The 15362-nt window shown below is 60.7% G+C and overlaps 1 protein-coding gene across 11 annotated transcripts in view; it reads left to right on the forward strand.

Annotated features, from left to right (window-relative positions):
* RERE (arginine-glutamic acid dipeptide repeats) overlaps positions 1-7139 on the forward strand; it is a 437697-nt gene extending 430558 nt beyond the window's left edge. For 10 of the 11 annotated variants that reach the window (XM_081215086.1, XM_081215082.1, XM_081215089.1 and 7 more), the window contains 6 exons: positions 102-1420; positions 1516-1738; positions 2011-2734; positions 3329-3475; positions 3958-4138; positions 4459-7139. In XM_081215086.1, coding sequence (XP_081071212.1) covers positions 102-1420; positions 1516-1738; positions 2011-2734; positions 3329-3475; positions 3958-4138; positions 4459-4492 — 2628 coding nt within the window. In that variant the 3' untranslated portion in view covers positions 4493-7139. The remainder of the gene's footprint in view (positions 1-101; positions 1421-1515; positions 1739-2010; positions 2735-3328; positions 3476-3957; positions 4139-4458) is intronic. The other variant, XM_081215088.1, reaches the window with a different exon arrangement.
* Positions 7140-15362: the final 8223 nt, after the last annotated feature.

Here is a 15362-nt window from a genome sequence, read left to right on the forward strand (position 1 = left end):
GAGCCGCGCGTGCTGCCTCATCTGCCAAACCTCACCGTGCGGCAGGGCAGAGGGCGCCCCAGCTCCCCCTAGAGCGTCCGCCCTCCTCTCTCTGGCCCTAGGAGATCAGTCAGCCCAACTCGCCGTCCGAAGGCGAGGGAGAGAGCTCGGACAGCCGCAGCGTCAATGATGAGGGCAGCAGTGACCCCAAAGACATCGACCAGGACAATCGTAGCACGTCCCCCAGCATCCCCAGCCCCCAGGACAACGAGAGCGACTCCGACTCCTCGGCCCAGCAGCAGATGCTGCAGGCCCAGCCCCCGGCCTTGCAGGCTCCCAGTGGGGCCGCTCCAGCTCCCTCGTCGGCCGCGGCAGGGACTGCCCAGCCACCCACGCCAGGGCCCACGCCCACCGCCACCGCCCCGTCGCAGGGCTCCCCGTCGACCTCCCAGCCCCCCACCCAGCCGCAGGCGTCCTCGGCTCCCGCTCCCCACGCCCACGTCCAGCAGGCGCCCGCCCTGCACCCACAGCGGCTGCCCTCACCGCACCCCCCGCTGCAGCCGCTGACCGGGCCGGCCGGTGCCACCCCCGGCCCGCCCCACCCCCAGCCCCCCCTGCACGGTCAGGGCCCGCCCGGCCCTCACGGCCTCCAGGCTGGGCCGCTGCTGCAGCACCCAGGCCCCCCACAGCCCTTCGGCCTCCCTCCGCAGGCCTCCCAGGCGGCTGCCCACCCTCACGCCTCCCTGCAGCCGCCCGCCTCTCAGTCGGCGTTGCAGCCCCCGCAGCCCCCTCGGGAGCAGCCCCTGCCACCCGCGCCCTTGGCCATGCCCCACATCAAGCCGCCGCCCACCACACCCATCCCCCAGCTGCCGGCGCCCCAGGCCCACAAGCACACGCCTCACCTCTCGGGGCCCTCGCCCTTCTCCATGAACGCCAACCTCCCGCCCCCTCCGGCCCTGAAGCCCCTGAGCTCCCTGTCCACGCACCACCCGCCCTCGGCCCACCCCCCTCCCCTGCAGCTCATGCCCCAGAGCCAGCCTCTGCCCTCCTCCCCGGCCCAGCCCCCCGTGCTGACCCAGAGCCAGAGCCTGGCCCCTGCCTCCCACCCCCCCGCGGGCCTCCACCCGGTGCCCCCCCAGCCCCCGTTCGCCCAGCACCCCTTTGCCCCTGCGGCCCCTCCTCCCATCACCCCTCCGACTTGCCCCTCCACCTCCACCCCCCCGGCGGGGCCTGGCCCCTCGGCCCAGCCGCCCTGCTCTGCCCCCGTCGCTGCGGGAGGCAGCGTAGCTGGGGGGGCAGCCTGCCCGCTGCCCACCGTCCAGGTCAAGGAAGAGGCCCTGGACGAAGCTGAGGAGCCCGAGAGCCCCCCTCCCCCGCCTCGGAGCCCGTCCCCTGAGCCCACTGTGGTGGATACCCCCAGCCACGCCAGCCAGTCCGCCAGGTATTGGTCCCCGGGAACCAGGCACGTCTGGGGCAGGGACAGCTGGGCATCTGGGGCCTCGGCAGGGACCCCAGTGAGACCCGGGGCTTTTTTAGGTTCTACAAACACCTGGACCGGGGTTACAACTCGTGTGCGCGGACAGACCTGTACTTCATGCCTCTGGCGGGGTCCAAGCTGGCCAAGAAGAGGGAGGAGGCCATCGAGAAGGCCAAGCGGGAGGCCGAGCAGAAGGCGCGAGAGGAGCGCGAGCGGGAGAAGGAGAAAGAGAAGGAGCGCGAGCGGGAGCGCGAGCGGGAGCGGGAGGCGGAGCGAGCGGCCGTGAGTCGGCGGGCAGCCTGCCCTGCGCGGAGGGCTCCCGAGGGCCGGTCCCCACGCTCGCTTCGCGGGTGGGCCCTTTCGGCAGCCACCCGCGTTGCCTCTGTATCCCAGATACGCGGACCCATCCGGGCCCCGGGTGCCCCGCCACTGCAGGGCCTGGACCTCGGCTGGGCCGGGTCCGGGTCTGGGTCTGGGTCTGGGGCACGGGGGGACCCAGTTGGCTGGGCCGGCGGCTGGGCATGCCCAGCCCTCACGGCCTCTTTTTTCTTTAGCAGAAGGCATCCAGCTCGGCGCACGAAGGCCGCCTCGGCGACCCCCAGCTCGGTGGTCCCGGCCACATGCGGCCCTCCTTCGAGCCCCCGCCCACCACCATCGCGGCCGTGCCCCCGTACATCGGGCCCGACACGCCGGCCCTCCGGACTCTGAGCGAGTACGCCCGGCCCCACGTCATGTCGCCCACCAACCGTAACCACCCCTTCTACGTGCCCCTCAACCCCACCGACCCGCTGCTGGCCTACCACATGCCCGGCCTCTACAACGTCGACCCCACCATCCGCGAGCGGGAGCTCCGGGAACGCGAGATCCGGGAGCGCGAGATCCGGGAGCGCGAGCTGCGGGAGCGGATGAAGCCGGGCTTCGAGGTGAAGCCCCCGGAGCTGGACCCACTGCACCCGGCCGCCAACCCCATGGAGCACTTCGCCCGGCACGGCGCCCTCACCATCCCCCCCGCTGCCGGCCCCCACCCTTTCGCGTCTTTCCACCCTGGCCTGAACCCCTTGGAGAGGGAGAGACTGGCCCTGGCGGGCCCCCAGCTGCGGCCCGAAATGAGCTACCCGGACAGACTGGCGGCCGAGCGCATCCACGCCGAGCGCATGGCCTCGCTGACCAGCGACCCCCTGGCGCGGCTGCAGATGTTCAACGTGACCCCGCACCACCACCAGCACTCCCACATCCACTCGCACCTCCACCTCCACCAGCAGGACCCCCTCCACCAAGGTGGGGACTCCAGGGAGCCAAGGGCAGAGGACATGCGGGGGGCGCGGCCGGGAGGTCTGTGGAGGGCGGGGCTTAGTGAGCCCCCGTCCGGCAGCGCCTGCTCTGCTGGCTGCCTTCGGGTCCTGTGGATGAAGGGCCCGGGAGGCAGCCCTGGGGCGGGTGCCAGTCCAGCCGAGCTGGGAGGGGGGACGCTGGCTGGGGCAGGGCTGGAGCGGCCCTGGGGTTCCTGTGGACCTGAAGGCACGGGAGGGCCTGGGGCAGTCGGCCAGGCGGGATCTGCTGATCCAGGGTCCTGGGCGAAACGAGGTTGGGGAGGCTTTGCCTGTGGGCGCACTGAGAAGGAGGGGGGGAGGGGGAGGAAAGCCGTGGCCAGGTCTTCACTTTACGGCTCTCCAGAGCTCCGCTGTAGGGACGGGGAGGCCGCGGAGGGCGACAGCTACTTTGGGTCGGGGTTGCTGGCGGCCCTGGTGACCAGAAGCCAGCCGTGGAGAGGAGCAGGTCCCTGGGAGTTGCCGCCAACGAGGGCAAACGGCGAGAGGCGCCCCCCCAGATCCCTGCGCCGCCTGCATGTGCACTTCTGGCCCCTTTTCCTAGGTTCAGCAGGCCCAGTTCACCCGCTGGTTGACCCCCTGACCGCTGGCCCGCACCTGGCTCGCTTTCCCTACCCCCCTGGCACCCTCCCCAGCCCTCTGCTTGGACAGCCCCCCCATGAGCATGAGATGCTTCGCCATCCAGTTTTTGGTAAGAGCGCGCCTGGGGAAGGGGTGGGGTCCAGGGCAGAGCTGGGGGGGTGGTCTGCCGCAGCGTCCCCGTTCGTTCATGTATTCGTGTATTCAGCACATACCTCTTGAGTGTTGGGAGGCTCCTTGGGAACAAGGCAGGCAGACTCCTGTCCCCAGGGAGCCGGGGGTCAGGGGTATAAACGTATATCAGGAGCCGGGACGATGGTGGGCAGGGAAGAGATAGCGGAGTGCCGAATTCAGAGGAGGGATGAGGGCAGGCCTCTGTGAGGACCAGTCAGTAGGCTGAGGAGGACGGGGCCCAGGGGCAGGGGGTCCGGGAGCCGCACTTCTCTCTTGCGGGTGGACGGGGGCTCTGCTCCGGTGCTGCCTGCCGGTGAGGTGGCTTCTTGCCCGTCCCCTTGGGAGGCTCCCTCCTGACCCGAGCTCCTTGCCGGCCTCATCCTGGCCTTTCTGTCTCAGAGGCTGTTCTGTGTTTGGCAGGCACCCCCTACCCCCGAGACCTGCCTGGGGCCATCCCACCCCCCATGTCGGCGGCCCACCAGCTGCAGGCCATGCACGCCCAGTCGGCAGAGCTGCAGAGACTGGCCATGGAGCAGCAGTGGCTGCACGGACACCCGCACATGCATGGTGGCCACCTCCCAAGTCAGGAAGATTATTACAGGTGAGGTGGGAGGGGCTGTGAGGGAGGCCAGGCTCCCACCTCCCCGACCTGTGGGTCCCCGACCCCCTCCCGCCCCTCCCGGCTGCACCCACACTCCCCCCCCACCCCGTGTCGACGAGCGCCGGACTCTTCCCCCTCGCCCCACCCCCACCCCCACCCCGGCCTCTTGGGCCTGCTGTGGAGCCGTCTTGAGGAGGGGAGACAGGGCGGGGGTCAGCGGTGTGGAGGCTGCCCCGGGCATCTGGGCCCTCCAGCTGCAGGCCTACCCAGGCCTGACGCTGATAACTTCTTCCTTTTTTTTTTCCACCCCCTCTTTCCAGTCGACTGAAGAAGGAAGGTGACAAGCAGTTATAAGTTATTTATTTGTTAACGCTGGCTGTGGAAACCCCAATTCTTGGGGGAGAAACAGGACTTTTTACATACAATAGGAGCTGCAAAAGCAAAAAGAATATCTTCTAAAGATTTCTTTATATATTTAAAACCCCACAACTAAAAACGTATCAGCATACTAGTGTTCGTTTGTAGAGAGGATTCCTTGAGACTGGTTTGGGTCTCCCTGCATGACAGTCCCCCAGAAACTTAGTGAGGCCTGGACTGGACTGAACATTCAGAAAACTCCCCTGCAATCTTGGGGTTTGGCTTTAGTTTTCTTTTCCTTCCTTGATTTCTTCAGTAGGTGCTAGAATCCAGTTCACACCCTTCACTGTGCGTGCAGACACACTCAGCCGCGTGTGTTCCAAAACCCACAAGGTTTGCAGATAGGCAGCGTATGAGTTTGGAATCCAAGAGCTGTAATTTTTAAAAAATCTTTTATTTTAATACATTGTAGGAAATCTTCATAATTTGAGGAAGTTCTGCGCATGGCTTTTTACGTCTGTAAATAAATTTTAGAACAGCCTTTTTTTTCTTCCACAAACTACTATTCTGATCTATTTTTTCCAGCCATGTCACTAATTGTGAATTCCTACCAGCTGTTGACAGAATACAGAGTTGATTTTTTAATAAAAAGTTATATATAATTATCCCTTTAATTAAAGGGAACAGATGGGCGTTACTAGTTACAAACGGGCAAAAGCTTGGGACTAGGTTTGGGCACAGCAGGGAGCAGCCAGGGGTTTGCAGGGACAGTGTTACAAACCGTTTCTTTGTTGTGCTGCTTTGGTTTTCACTTCTGTCTGTTCCCAGCTCGTGCTTTGCCAGCGGTGCAGACATCTGTTAGCTTGAACCTCTCATCTTGCACCAGGAGCGTAGGAGTTAAATGTCCCCCATTCTGTCTCTGAGGGATCGAAAGCACATGTTTCTGTGTGTCTGATTGTAGATTTCCTTATAGATTTCTCTGCACACGCATTTGATTGTTCTGAATGAACTGCCTTTTTTAATACTTGGACAATTTCGTAAACAAAACATTTTAGAAAATCCAAGGAAACGATTCCCTGTAAGTCACTCAGCACATATGCTTGCCAAAGGGATCTGTTAGAAATTTGCTTTTTCGTGCGTGTCATCATTTGGATCTTCTTGTGGTGAGGCCAGGCCGTCCTTGCCCCGGCCCGAGGCTACTTTGGAGTGAGGGAGATCCCGGAGTTGGTCCGGCTGTGGGTGGTGGCCTGTGTGCTACCCCAGGAACAGGGACCCACGTCGGACAGGGAGACACTTGGCGTCCAGCTCTTCCTCCTGGAAGCAGGACGGGGGTCACAGCTGTGGACGTGGAGTGAGAGGCAGCTCCACCTGGGGGCAGGTGGCCCAGAGAGCCCACCTCGGCTTTCTGAGTTGCCCCGTGCTGCACTTTCTCCAGAGCAGAGGGTGGGGAAGTTGGGAGGACGTTCTGCACCTGTTGATCACGCTTTCTGCCAGGACGTGACCTTTTCTGTTCCTCTTCTCTCAGCCTCTCGGGGGCTCTTTCTGCCGTGGTGCGCGGAGTTCCCGCCTGGGGGTCAGTGGACGTGGAGCGCGTCCAGGACCGGAGCCACAGAGGGGGCGGGATGAGAGGCTGGCGCTTTGACCCAGAAACCAGCAGGCGATAGCTCAGATTCAGGTTCCGGATTCACACTTGCCTCAGGGGCATTTCCAGTGTCCACTAAAGCCACGTTCGGTTTCCGTTGGGACAGATAGAGGATGGTTTTGTCTGTTGAAAATGTTCGTAGGTTTTTTCTTTCGTTTTCTCTCATTCCATTTCTGCCTTAACTTTAGCTCCTTGGGGGGAGGCAAGCTCAGATGAACACTTTGTCATCACTTGAGTGGCCGCATTGGCCAGGGGCGTTTGTGTCCCCGGGGCTAGTGACGTGCCATCAGGGCGGGCTCCGCTCTGCGGCCTCCGCGCCTCTGAGCCGGGCCCCTTCCTGCTGGACTCGGGCCGCTCCTGCTGCCCCGGCTCCTGCACGGAAGCCCCCGCCTGCTTTTCTCCCTTTGGGTGGAACGCGACGCCTCCCGCTCAGTTATCCTCCTTTTTCTCCTCTCTCTCTCTTTCTCTTGTTCATTTCCAAAGAAGAGAGAGAGCTGAAGTACTTGGAAGTCTGTACTTGAAAACTGTCTGAAGGCGTTTTCTCCTTAGGTTTTGGTTTTCTCCCCACGTCCCCAGGTGAAGCACTGAGATTCTTCCATTTAAAAACCCACAACCCGAAACCCTCACCTGGTCAACTGCAGCGTGTGTCGGAGGCCCCAGACCTTCACGGTGTCTTTGAAGCCCGACCCCTTGGTCTCCTTTTGGGTTTCCTCCGTTCGTTTGGAGTTGTTTTGCTTTTCCGTGTTTTCTGTGTATCTTGTTCACTGTCATCGGGTTGAGCTTCACTTCGCCGCGGCAGCAGCAGAGCGGAGTGTACATTCTGATTTGCTACGTTTATATATATCTTGAAGCTAAATGTATATATGAGTAGTTTGCCATGAGATAACACAGTGTAAACAGAGTAGACACCCAGAAATTGTGACTTCTGTGTTCTCTCCATTTGAGTATTTTGTAATTTTTTTGAAATATTTGTGGACATAAATAAAAACAAGCTACACTACAGCGGCTGTGTGTTCTCCGGTGGACTGCGTCTCATCCCTGCGGTGGGCGGGGGAGGCGTATTGGCCGATGTCCTGACCTGGGTCCCCCCGGGTGCGGAGGGGCAGGGGGATGGTTTGGTTCTCTGCGTTGCCAACACACTGCTTACCCTCCAAAACAGCTTCCAGAGAGCCCCGTCTGCACCGTCTGGGGGGAAGGGGCTCTCTGGCGGGTACACCGCCCTCGGGGGGAGGCTTCAACCTGCTGACTCGGGACAGGATGTGCAGTGGCTCCCCAGGCAGTGGGCATTCAGTGCCCATCCGTGGGCATGGATGAGTGGGCATTCATCAGCGGGGGTGACGGCGTTGGGACCAGAACACCCCCTCCTCACTCCTCCCCCTGCCGTTCGTCCCGCACCTCTAATTTGTGGGCACCCTCCAAGGCGCGTGGGCCTGTGGCTCCTTCTCTGCTGAGGAGAGGTCTGAGCCACCAGCCAGGACAGTGGCCTCCCGCCCCTGGCCGTGCCTCCTGCCTGTCCCCTCTCTGCCTCTCGCCGAGGCCTGCCGGTACCCCCAGCCCGCCTTCAGCAGCTGGAGGTGCCCTCCAGGTTGAGGATGCCTCCAAGCCCCATGGGGGAATCCTGCCCAGTGACAGCTCACCGGGTCACCTGCAGGGTGTGCGTGTGGCCACGAGGGGGCAGCAGTCACCAGGTTGGGTTCGGGGCGTTTCCTGAAGCTTCAAGACTGTCGTTGGAAATTTATATGCCCGCCTCTGTATCTGGGATCTGGCTGTGATGATGGAGCATGAGCAACCCCGAGTGCTCATTGTTAGTAAACGGCCCTCAAACCAGCCGGGGTCCAACCGCCTTGTGGCGAAGGCCTCGGGAACGGCACGTGTCGGGCACCACCTAATTTAGGGCATGAGAAAGCTTTGCCAACCAGAAGGGCCCAGGTGGCATACCCATCAATGGCCCTAGAGACACTTCCGTGCCTTCCAACAGCAGGAGCCCTGCTGGGCAGTTTGGGTAGCTGGGGGAATAAAGTGAGGGCCCTGCAGGCGCCATGGGCGGCACACGTGACTGTCGTCATGGGTCACGGATGAGAAGGTGGGATGGGGCAGCGGGGTGAGTGGGTGGAATCCAGGTGCCACCTCTGCTGGTCTCTTTTTTTTCTTTTTTTAAATTTTTAGTGGAATATAGTTGCTTCACGATGTTGTATTAGTTTCTGCCGTACAGCAAAGTGAATCTGCTGTGCATATACATATCTCCCCTCTTATTTGGATTTCCTTCGCATTTAGGTCACCACAGAGCCCTGAATAGAGTTCCCTGAGCTGTACAGTAGGTCCTTATTAGTTATCTGTGTTATACATGGTGTCAGTAGTGTATAGGGCTGTCTCGTATGTAGACCGTGCTCTTTATGAAGCTGAAGTTTTCAGTAGGTATAGATTTACAAAGCAGAAATTTAAAGGTTGAATGATAAGACATCAGTGTCTGTAAATGGAGACGTAGATTTATGCCTCAGAAAAGACCCTCATCAGAGCTGCACAGGTTGTAGTAGATTGTCAGGTGTGGACACCTGTGGCCATTGTCCCCACCCTGCCGTGCACCCATTCTGAGGCAGAGGGCCTGCTGCAACGGACGAACCTGCCGGATTCGTGAGCCCGAGAGGAAGGGTCTGATGTCTCACAGCTGTGCCCCCAGCCAGGGTCTCAGCTCTGTTGCTGCCCAGACAAGCTGGCCCCGAGTGCCCCTTGGCCCTGTGGGTGGACGGACCCTCGGCCTGGGCACGGTGGCTCAGCCCCTCTGGTTCCCTGCAGCGTGGACTCAAAGTGGCACTTGGCAGGGCTGGGTTCACGGCTGCCATGTGGGTCCTTGTCCGTGGTAAGTTCAGGTGAATGGGGCACGTCACTTAGGCACCACCTGGGTAAGTCAAGGCCACTTATCTGCAGGGCGAGGATACACAGCAGAGAGATCAGCAATGACCTTCCGAGAAGACATCAAATTCCAGGGCTGCGTGCACAGCTGTGCAGTCGTGGACACCAAATAGCTGCTGAGGGAGGGCCAGGGCCGCGTGCTTCTGCCTGGACACACTCGGGCACCCTGCATCCGAGCCGCGAGACCTTTGCCAACCTCAGGCCTGACGATCCCTGCTCTGCCCACACGGCGAGACCCAGGGAGGTGGGAGGGCACCAACACGGACCCCCGATACCACCCTCAGCCTCTCCCGGCTAACCCAGTCGCTGCAGGCGTGTTCCTGAAGTCAGATCTATGGAACCAAAACAGGACCGGTTACCCAGACACCCGGGGTCAAGCGAAGGGGCCCCAAGACCAGTGTGTGGGTCTGTCCTGCACTGGAGCCCTGAGCAGGTCCTTCCCAGGGGCCTGTGGGGACACTGAGGGATGGGGGCCCTCGGCCTCCCTGCCCCCTCCCAGGGAGGGTCAGCCAGATGAGCCTGCGGGGTAGGCAGCCGCTGCACGTGGCTGTCCAGCTGTGCTCGTTGCGGCTACAGGCTCGAGTGGTCCGTCACTGGAGTCCTGGCGCTCAGGGTTGGGCCTGGCGGGGCTACAGTTACCGTTGTGGACGGAGCAGCCCAGCCTTTCCCCTGGGACTCGCCCGCTCTCACTGGGTTCTCTGTCCTGCGTTGTGGGCCCTCGGGGGCTCAGTATCCGAGGGGTCCTTTCCCTGGGTCCTCGCAGGGCTCTCAGCTGCTTCAGCGAGATTCCCCGCCGTGTGTAATTGTTTCTTCTTGGTCTCTCGGGGCCCCCAGGCTGAAGAAGCTGCCCCTGCATCGCCCCGACCCAGCTCTCTGCTTCCACGGGCACCCCGCTGCCCTCCTACCCCGGCACCTCGTTCCTGGACCACGTTCCAGCATGGCGGGACGCGTGTGCTCCTTTCATGTTTGCTGGATGAATTAACAGGCCCCGCAGAGGAAGTTGCCTTGGTGCACCGTCCCAAGTGTGCTGCTGAGTTACAGGCACGGACGAGCAGCTAGAAGTGCCTTTAGCCCCATCCGGGGATCAGGCTCCTCTGCTGTGGCTCCTGGAGTGACCCCTCCCTCCCCTTCAATTTTCTTAGTCCCGTGCCCCACCCCACCCCCAGTCCCTAGCTTTGCCCGCTCCAGGATCTCACAGCCCCTCTGGCTCCAGTCCTGGGCAAAGAGTTTTGGGTGATGAGGGGACAGCCGCTTTACGGCCGTGACCTCCGGTGAACCCCTCGGGTGTGTACAGCCAGTGCCGCGAATGAGATTAAAAATAGCACTTTAGGGCTTCCCTGGTGGCGCAGTGGTTGGGAGTCCACCTGCCGATGCAGGGGACGCGGGTTCGTGCCCCGGTCCGGGGGGATCCCGCGTGCCGCGGAGCGGCTGGGCCCATGGGCCATGGCCGCTGGGCCTGTGCGTCCGGAGCCTGTGCTCTGCAGCGGGAGAGGCCGCAGCGGTGAGAGGCCCGCGTACCGCAGGAAAAAAAAAAAAAAAAAGCACTTTAGGGCACGTCCCTGGTGGTGCAGTGGTTAAGAATCCGCCTGCCAATGCAGGGGACACATGCCGCAGAGCAACTAAGCCCGCGCACCACAATTACTGAGCCCGCGTGCTGCAACCGCTGAAGCCCGCGCCCCTAGAGCCCGTGCTCCGCAACGAAAAGTAGCCCCCGCTCGACGCAACTAGAGAAAAGCCCGCGTGCAGCAACGAAGACCCACCGCAGCCAAGAAAAAAAAAAATCACTTTAATAAAGGCACTTCTTAGTAGCCCCTTTTGGCCCAGGGAGGATCCCTGAGGCCGGCAGACTGTCTTAGGGCTAGTTTCTTCTGTGTACCTGACCACTGCTTGTCACTCCCAGGTCCCATCCACTCCCCTTATTCGTTGCACGGGCTCTGCTGCAGGTCCTGCCCCAGAGCAGATGTGAAACTCGGTCCTCGTTGACATACCCAGTCCTGGCCACCAGGTGGCAGTGTCTCCAAAGCCCAGGCGCCATCCCTCTGTGTCCACCAGCCCGCTCCCCCCACACCCCCACCCCGCGACGTCTGCAGCTCAGGCTGCAGAGAACAGTCAGGGTTCTCCCAGCCCCCGACCCCACCCCACGGCTGAGATGATCAGGGGAGAGGCGTGTGGGTACCACGAGTATTTTGCAAAAGAACTGATGTTTCCTAGAGGCAGGGAGCCGGAGGGGGGGGTGGGTTGGAGATGAAGGGGCGGGGTGTTCTGGGCAAAGGGCAACTGGAACAGGTCATGGCTGGAGCAGGGGCGGGTGATGGCCGAGAAGGGGGCTGGGGGCTGCAGGTGGGGTGGGGTGGGCACAGCCCAGGTGTGGATGTCACAGTGAGGGACAGGCGCTCTCGCCCCCGTGCTAGCTCGTACACAGCAGGCCCTCGGTAAATCTTCAATGGGACCCACAACATCCCCTCAGCCCAGATGATTTCCAAGCATCGTGGCCCCAGGATCCCCCAGCCCTGAAAAGTCCCCCTGAGCTACTGCTGCCCTGGGTGCCCTGAGTGTGCCCCCAACGCAGGACACCTGCTCCTGTCCTCCAAGTCTTCCAGCAGGAGGCTTCTCAGTGCCCTCGACCTCCCAGCCAGGAAGAGGGCACAGCACACAAACACACCTGAGAGCAGGAAGAAGCCGGGGCGCTTCTGTCTGTTCTGGCAGATCCCAGGGAAGCCAGCTCCGTTCCCTAGAAACCTGTGGCCCGGTGTGATGGGTGTGGGGACACCTCCTCACCCAGGCCCCATATCCCAGCCCATGGTCCGGGGCTCGTCCACAGCCTCGGAAGCCAGAAATCAACACGATGATGGCTGTGGTTTCACCCTGGGTTCTCAGTGCCATGGATAGTGTGGCTCAGGGGCCAGCGTGCTCCCTCCAGAGGAGCCTCAAGGAACAGGGTTGACCTTCAAGTTCACAGAAGGGAAGGTCAGGTGTGGATTCAAGATGTGTGTCATGGTCCTTGTCTTGTTTTCAGTGGTCTTTGTTTTAGTCTCATCCCGGGACCACAGAGCAAAGGTCTCCCTCCCTGTCCTCTGTCACGGATGGAACCCCGCGCTCCCTCGGGGCGGACTTCCAGGGAGCAAGACCCAGGAGGCCACGGCCAGGCAGGAGGGTGGGCAGCCAAGGCCACGGGAAGGACCCGGGGGGCCCAGAGGCAGGTCGGGGCTCAGACTTGTGGGGCAGGCGCTTGACCCTGTGGGAGCTGGGCCAGCACTTAGTGCTTGTCTCAGGGCCCAGGCCCTCCTTCCCAGCAGAGGGAGGAGATGCACTTAGCCCCCCACGGGTGAGCGGCGGTCCCTCTCATCACCATCATCAAGGCTCGAGGTTTAAGTCAAGAGAATGGTTCTCTGAGATGTGGAAATCAAGCGGCTGTGGCTCTTGGCGAGTCCCGGGCCTCCTGGCTTGGATCCTGGGTTGTGTCCACGGTCACCTGCTGCGGACAGACCAGAAGGTCAGGGCAGGTTTTTGGAGCCGGCCTGATGCTCTGCTCAGCCCACTGGTCCCGAACAGCGCCTGACTCAGAGTGGATTCTTAGGAAAGAGAGGCTGATGACAGCCCTTCCCTCATGAGAAAGGGTTCTTCGTTTACTTAGAAAGTTCTAGGAAGAGTGCCCAGGGTTCGGCAAGCCAAGAGTGAGAAGGGAGCCTCCCACTGCTCATCTTTCTTGCAGATTGGATGATTCTAGGCAAAAACAGCCCAGGCCAAGGACAGCCATGCAACACCACGTTTTCTAGAAAATCCAAAGGTCTTCTAAAGCAATATAAATGTGGGGAGGATGAGTCTGGGGTCCCAGAGAAAGCATGGGACTTAAGGAGGCCCGAAGGGGCTGTGTGATTTTATAAAAAGTCGCCGAACCTCTCTGTGCTTCACCTACACATAGGGCGGGGATGATGAGACGAGACCTGCCTCGCTTACCTCGTGACCACGAAGGGTAAAATGACATGATGTTTACCCAGTGAGTCCATGGGGAAAGGCCTCACTGATCTCAAGCAGGGTGGGCTGCTCAGAGGAGGTGGAGTTTTAGACGGATCTTAGTCGATGAATCGGAAATCGATGGGCAGGAAAGAGGTAGGACTTCACCCACGGGAAGAGCATGAGCTCAGGCAGAGAGTCTGTCTGTGGTTGAGGAGGGCTGGGTGGCTGCAGCTGCACAGAGGGTGGTGGCCTCAGGGAGATGGGTGGGGCCCAGGTTGGGCGTGAGTAGCTTAGACCTGGTTTCTTAGGCCCTGGGGAGCTATGGAAGGCGCTAAGAAGAAGGAGAGGGGCTCAGACCTGTTTACATCTCCCCCAGCACAGGGTGGAAGATGGACGGTGAGGGTAGACTGGAGACCGGCTCGTGGACCAGGGAGGGGGTGGGGAGGAAGGGCCTGGACCCCAGGGACCCCTCGGGAGCCCCGTCAGCTCCAGGAGGGTGGCAGACAGTGGCTGAAGCGGGTCTGGGGGAAGCGTGGACGAGGTGAGAAAGCTGTGGCCCCTGTGGGGAGGTGGCCAAAGTCCCCTGCAGAGGGTTGTGGTTTTTGCACCCAACTCTCCCTAACTGGTCAGGACAAGACGGTGGGACACGTTAGCTGCCCATAAACCAGACTCTCCTCAGGGGCTGGCAAGGGGCCGGGACCCCTGTTGTTTGTTTGGGCCTTCTGGTCAGTGTGTCCTGTGTGTCCCCCAAACATCAGGACTGCGCAGTGAGGGTATGAGTGACCAGGGCCCAGTGCAGCAGGTACGACGGTGACTGGGCACACCCCTCCCTGCTCGGCGTGTACAGTATGGGGAAAGGACCCACCCGGGTGCATCAGGAAGTGGCCCAGCCAGCTTGCGGTGTCCACTGATGGGAGATGGTGAGAAGCCCCGTGGCGAAGGATCTCGACGCCCGCAAGACGTCGGAGGCTGATCCAGGTCCATAAACAAGCACTGGAAGATGGTGGGCACGGGTGGGCGGGTAAAGTCCAAGGGCAGGATGGGCGTTCACCAGGGGCATCGGCTTCACCTTCTGCAGTTCCCACCTTATGGGGCATTTCACAATCTGAGCTTTTGGTCCCTTGAACACACCAACCCCATTCTCCCTGGAACAGCTCTCTCCCCACCCCGTCACCCACCGTCCCACCCTGCTCGCATTCTTCCCAGCACCTGGCAGCGTTCTCAGGCCTAGAAACCAGTGTCTTGTCTGTCTCTCCTCCTGTCACGTCAGCTCCATGAGGGCAGAGGCTTGTTGCTCACAGTTGGGCCCCCAGCACCTACCAGTGCCTGCCACTCCCAGGGCACTCGATGAGTATCTGTAGGGTGGACGGATGGATGGACGGGTGGATGGATGAATGTGTGGATGAGTGCGTGGACGGATGGATGGATGGAGGGATGGATGAATGTGTGGATGAGTGTGTGGACGGATGGATGGATGGATGGATGGATGAATGTGTGGATGAGTGCGTGGACGGATGGATGGATAGATGGATGAATGTGTGGATGAGTGCGTGGACGGATGGATGGATGGAGGGATGGATGAATGTGTGGATGAGTGTGTGGACGGATGGATGGATGGATGGATGGATGAATGTGTGGATGAGTGCGTGGACGGATGGATGGATAGATGGATGAATGTGTGGATGAGTGCGTGGACGGATGGATGGATGGATGGATGAATGTGTGGATGAGTGCGTGGACGGATGGACGGATGGATGGATGGATGGATGAATGTGTGGATGAGTGCGTGGACGGATGGATGGATGGAGGGATGGATGAATGTGTGGATGAGTGTGTGGACGGATGGATGGATGGATGGATGGATGAATGTGTGGATGAGTGCGTGGACGGATGGATGGATAGATGGATGAATGTGTGGATGAGTGCGTGGACGGATGGATGGATGGAGGGATGGATGAATGTGTGGATGAGTGTGTGGACGGATGGATGGATGGATGGATGGATGAATGTGTGGATGAGTGCGTGGACGGATGGATGGATAGATGGATGAATGTGTGGATGAGTGCGTGGACGGATGGATGGATGGAGGGATGGATGAATGTGTGGATGAGTGTGTGGACGGATGGATGGATGGATGGATGGATGAATGTGTGGATGAGTGCGTGGACGGATGGATGGATAGATGGATGAATGTGTGGATGAGTGCGTGGACGGATGGATGGATGGAGGGATGGATGAATGTGTGGATGAGTGTGTGGACGGATGGATGGATGGATGGATGGATGAATGTGTGGATGAGTGCGTGGACGGATGGATGGATAGATGGATGAATGTGTGGATGAGTGCGTGGACGGATGG

Source organism: Mesoplodon bidens (assembly GCF_964165515.1).
Source record: "Mesoplodon bidens genome assembly, chromosome: 2".
Taxonomy (NCBI): Eukaryota; Metazoa; Chordata; class Mammalia; order Artiodactyla; family Ziphiidae; genus Mesoplodon; species Mesoplodon bidens.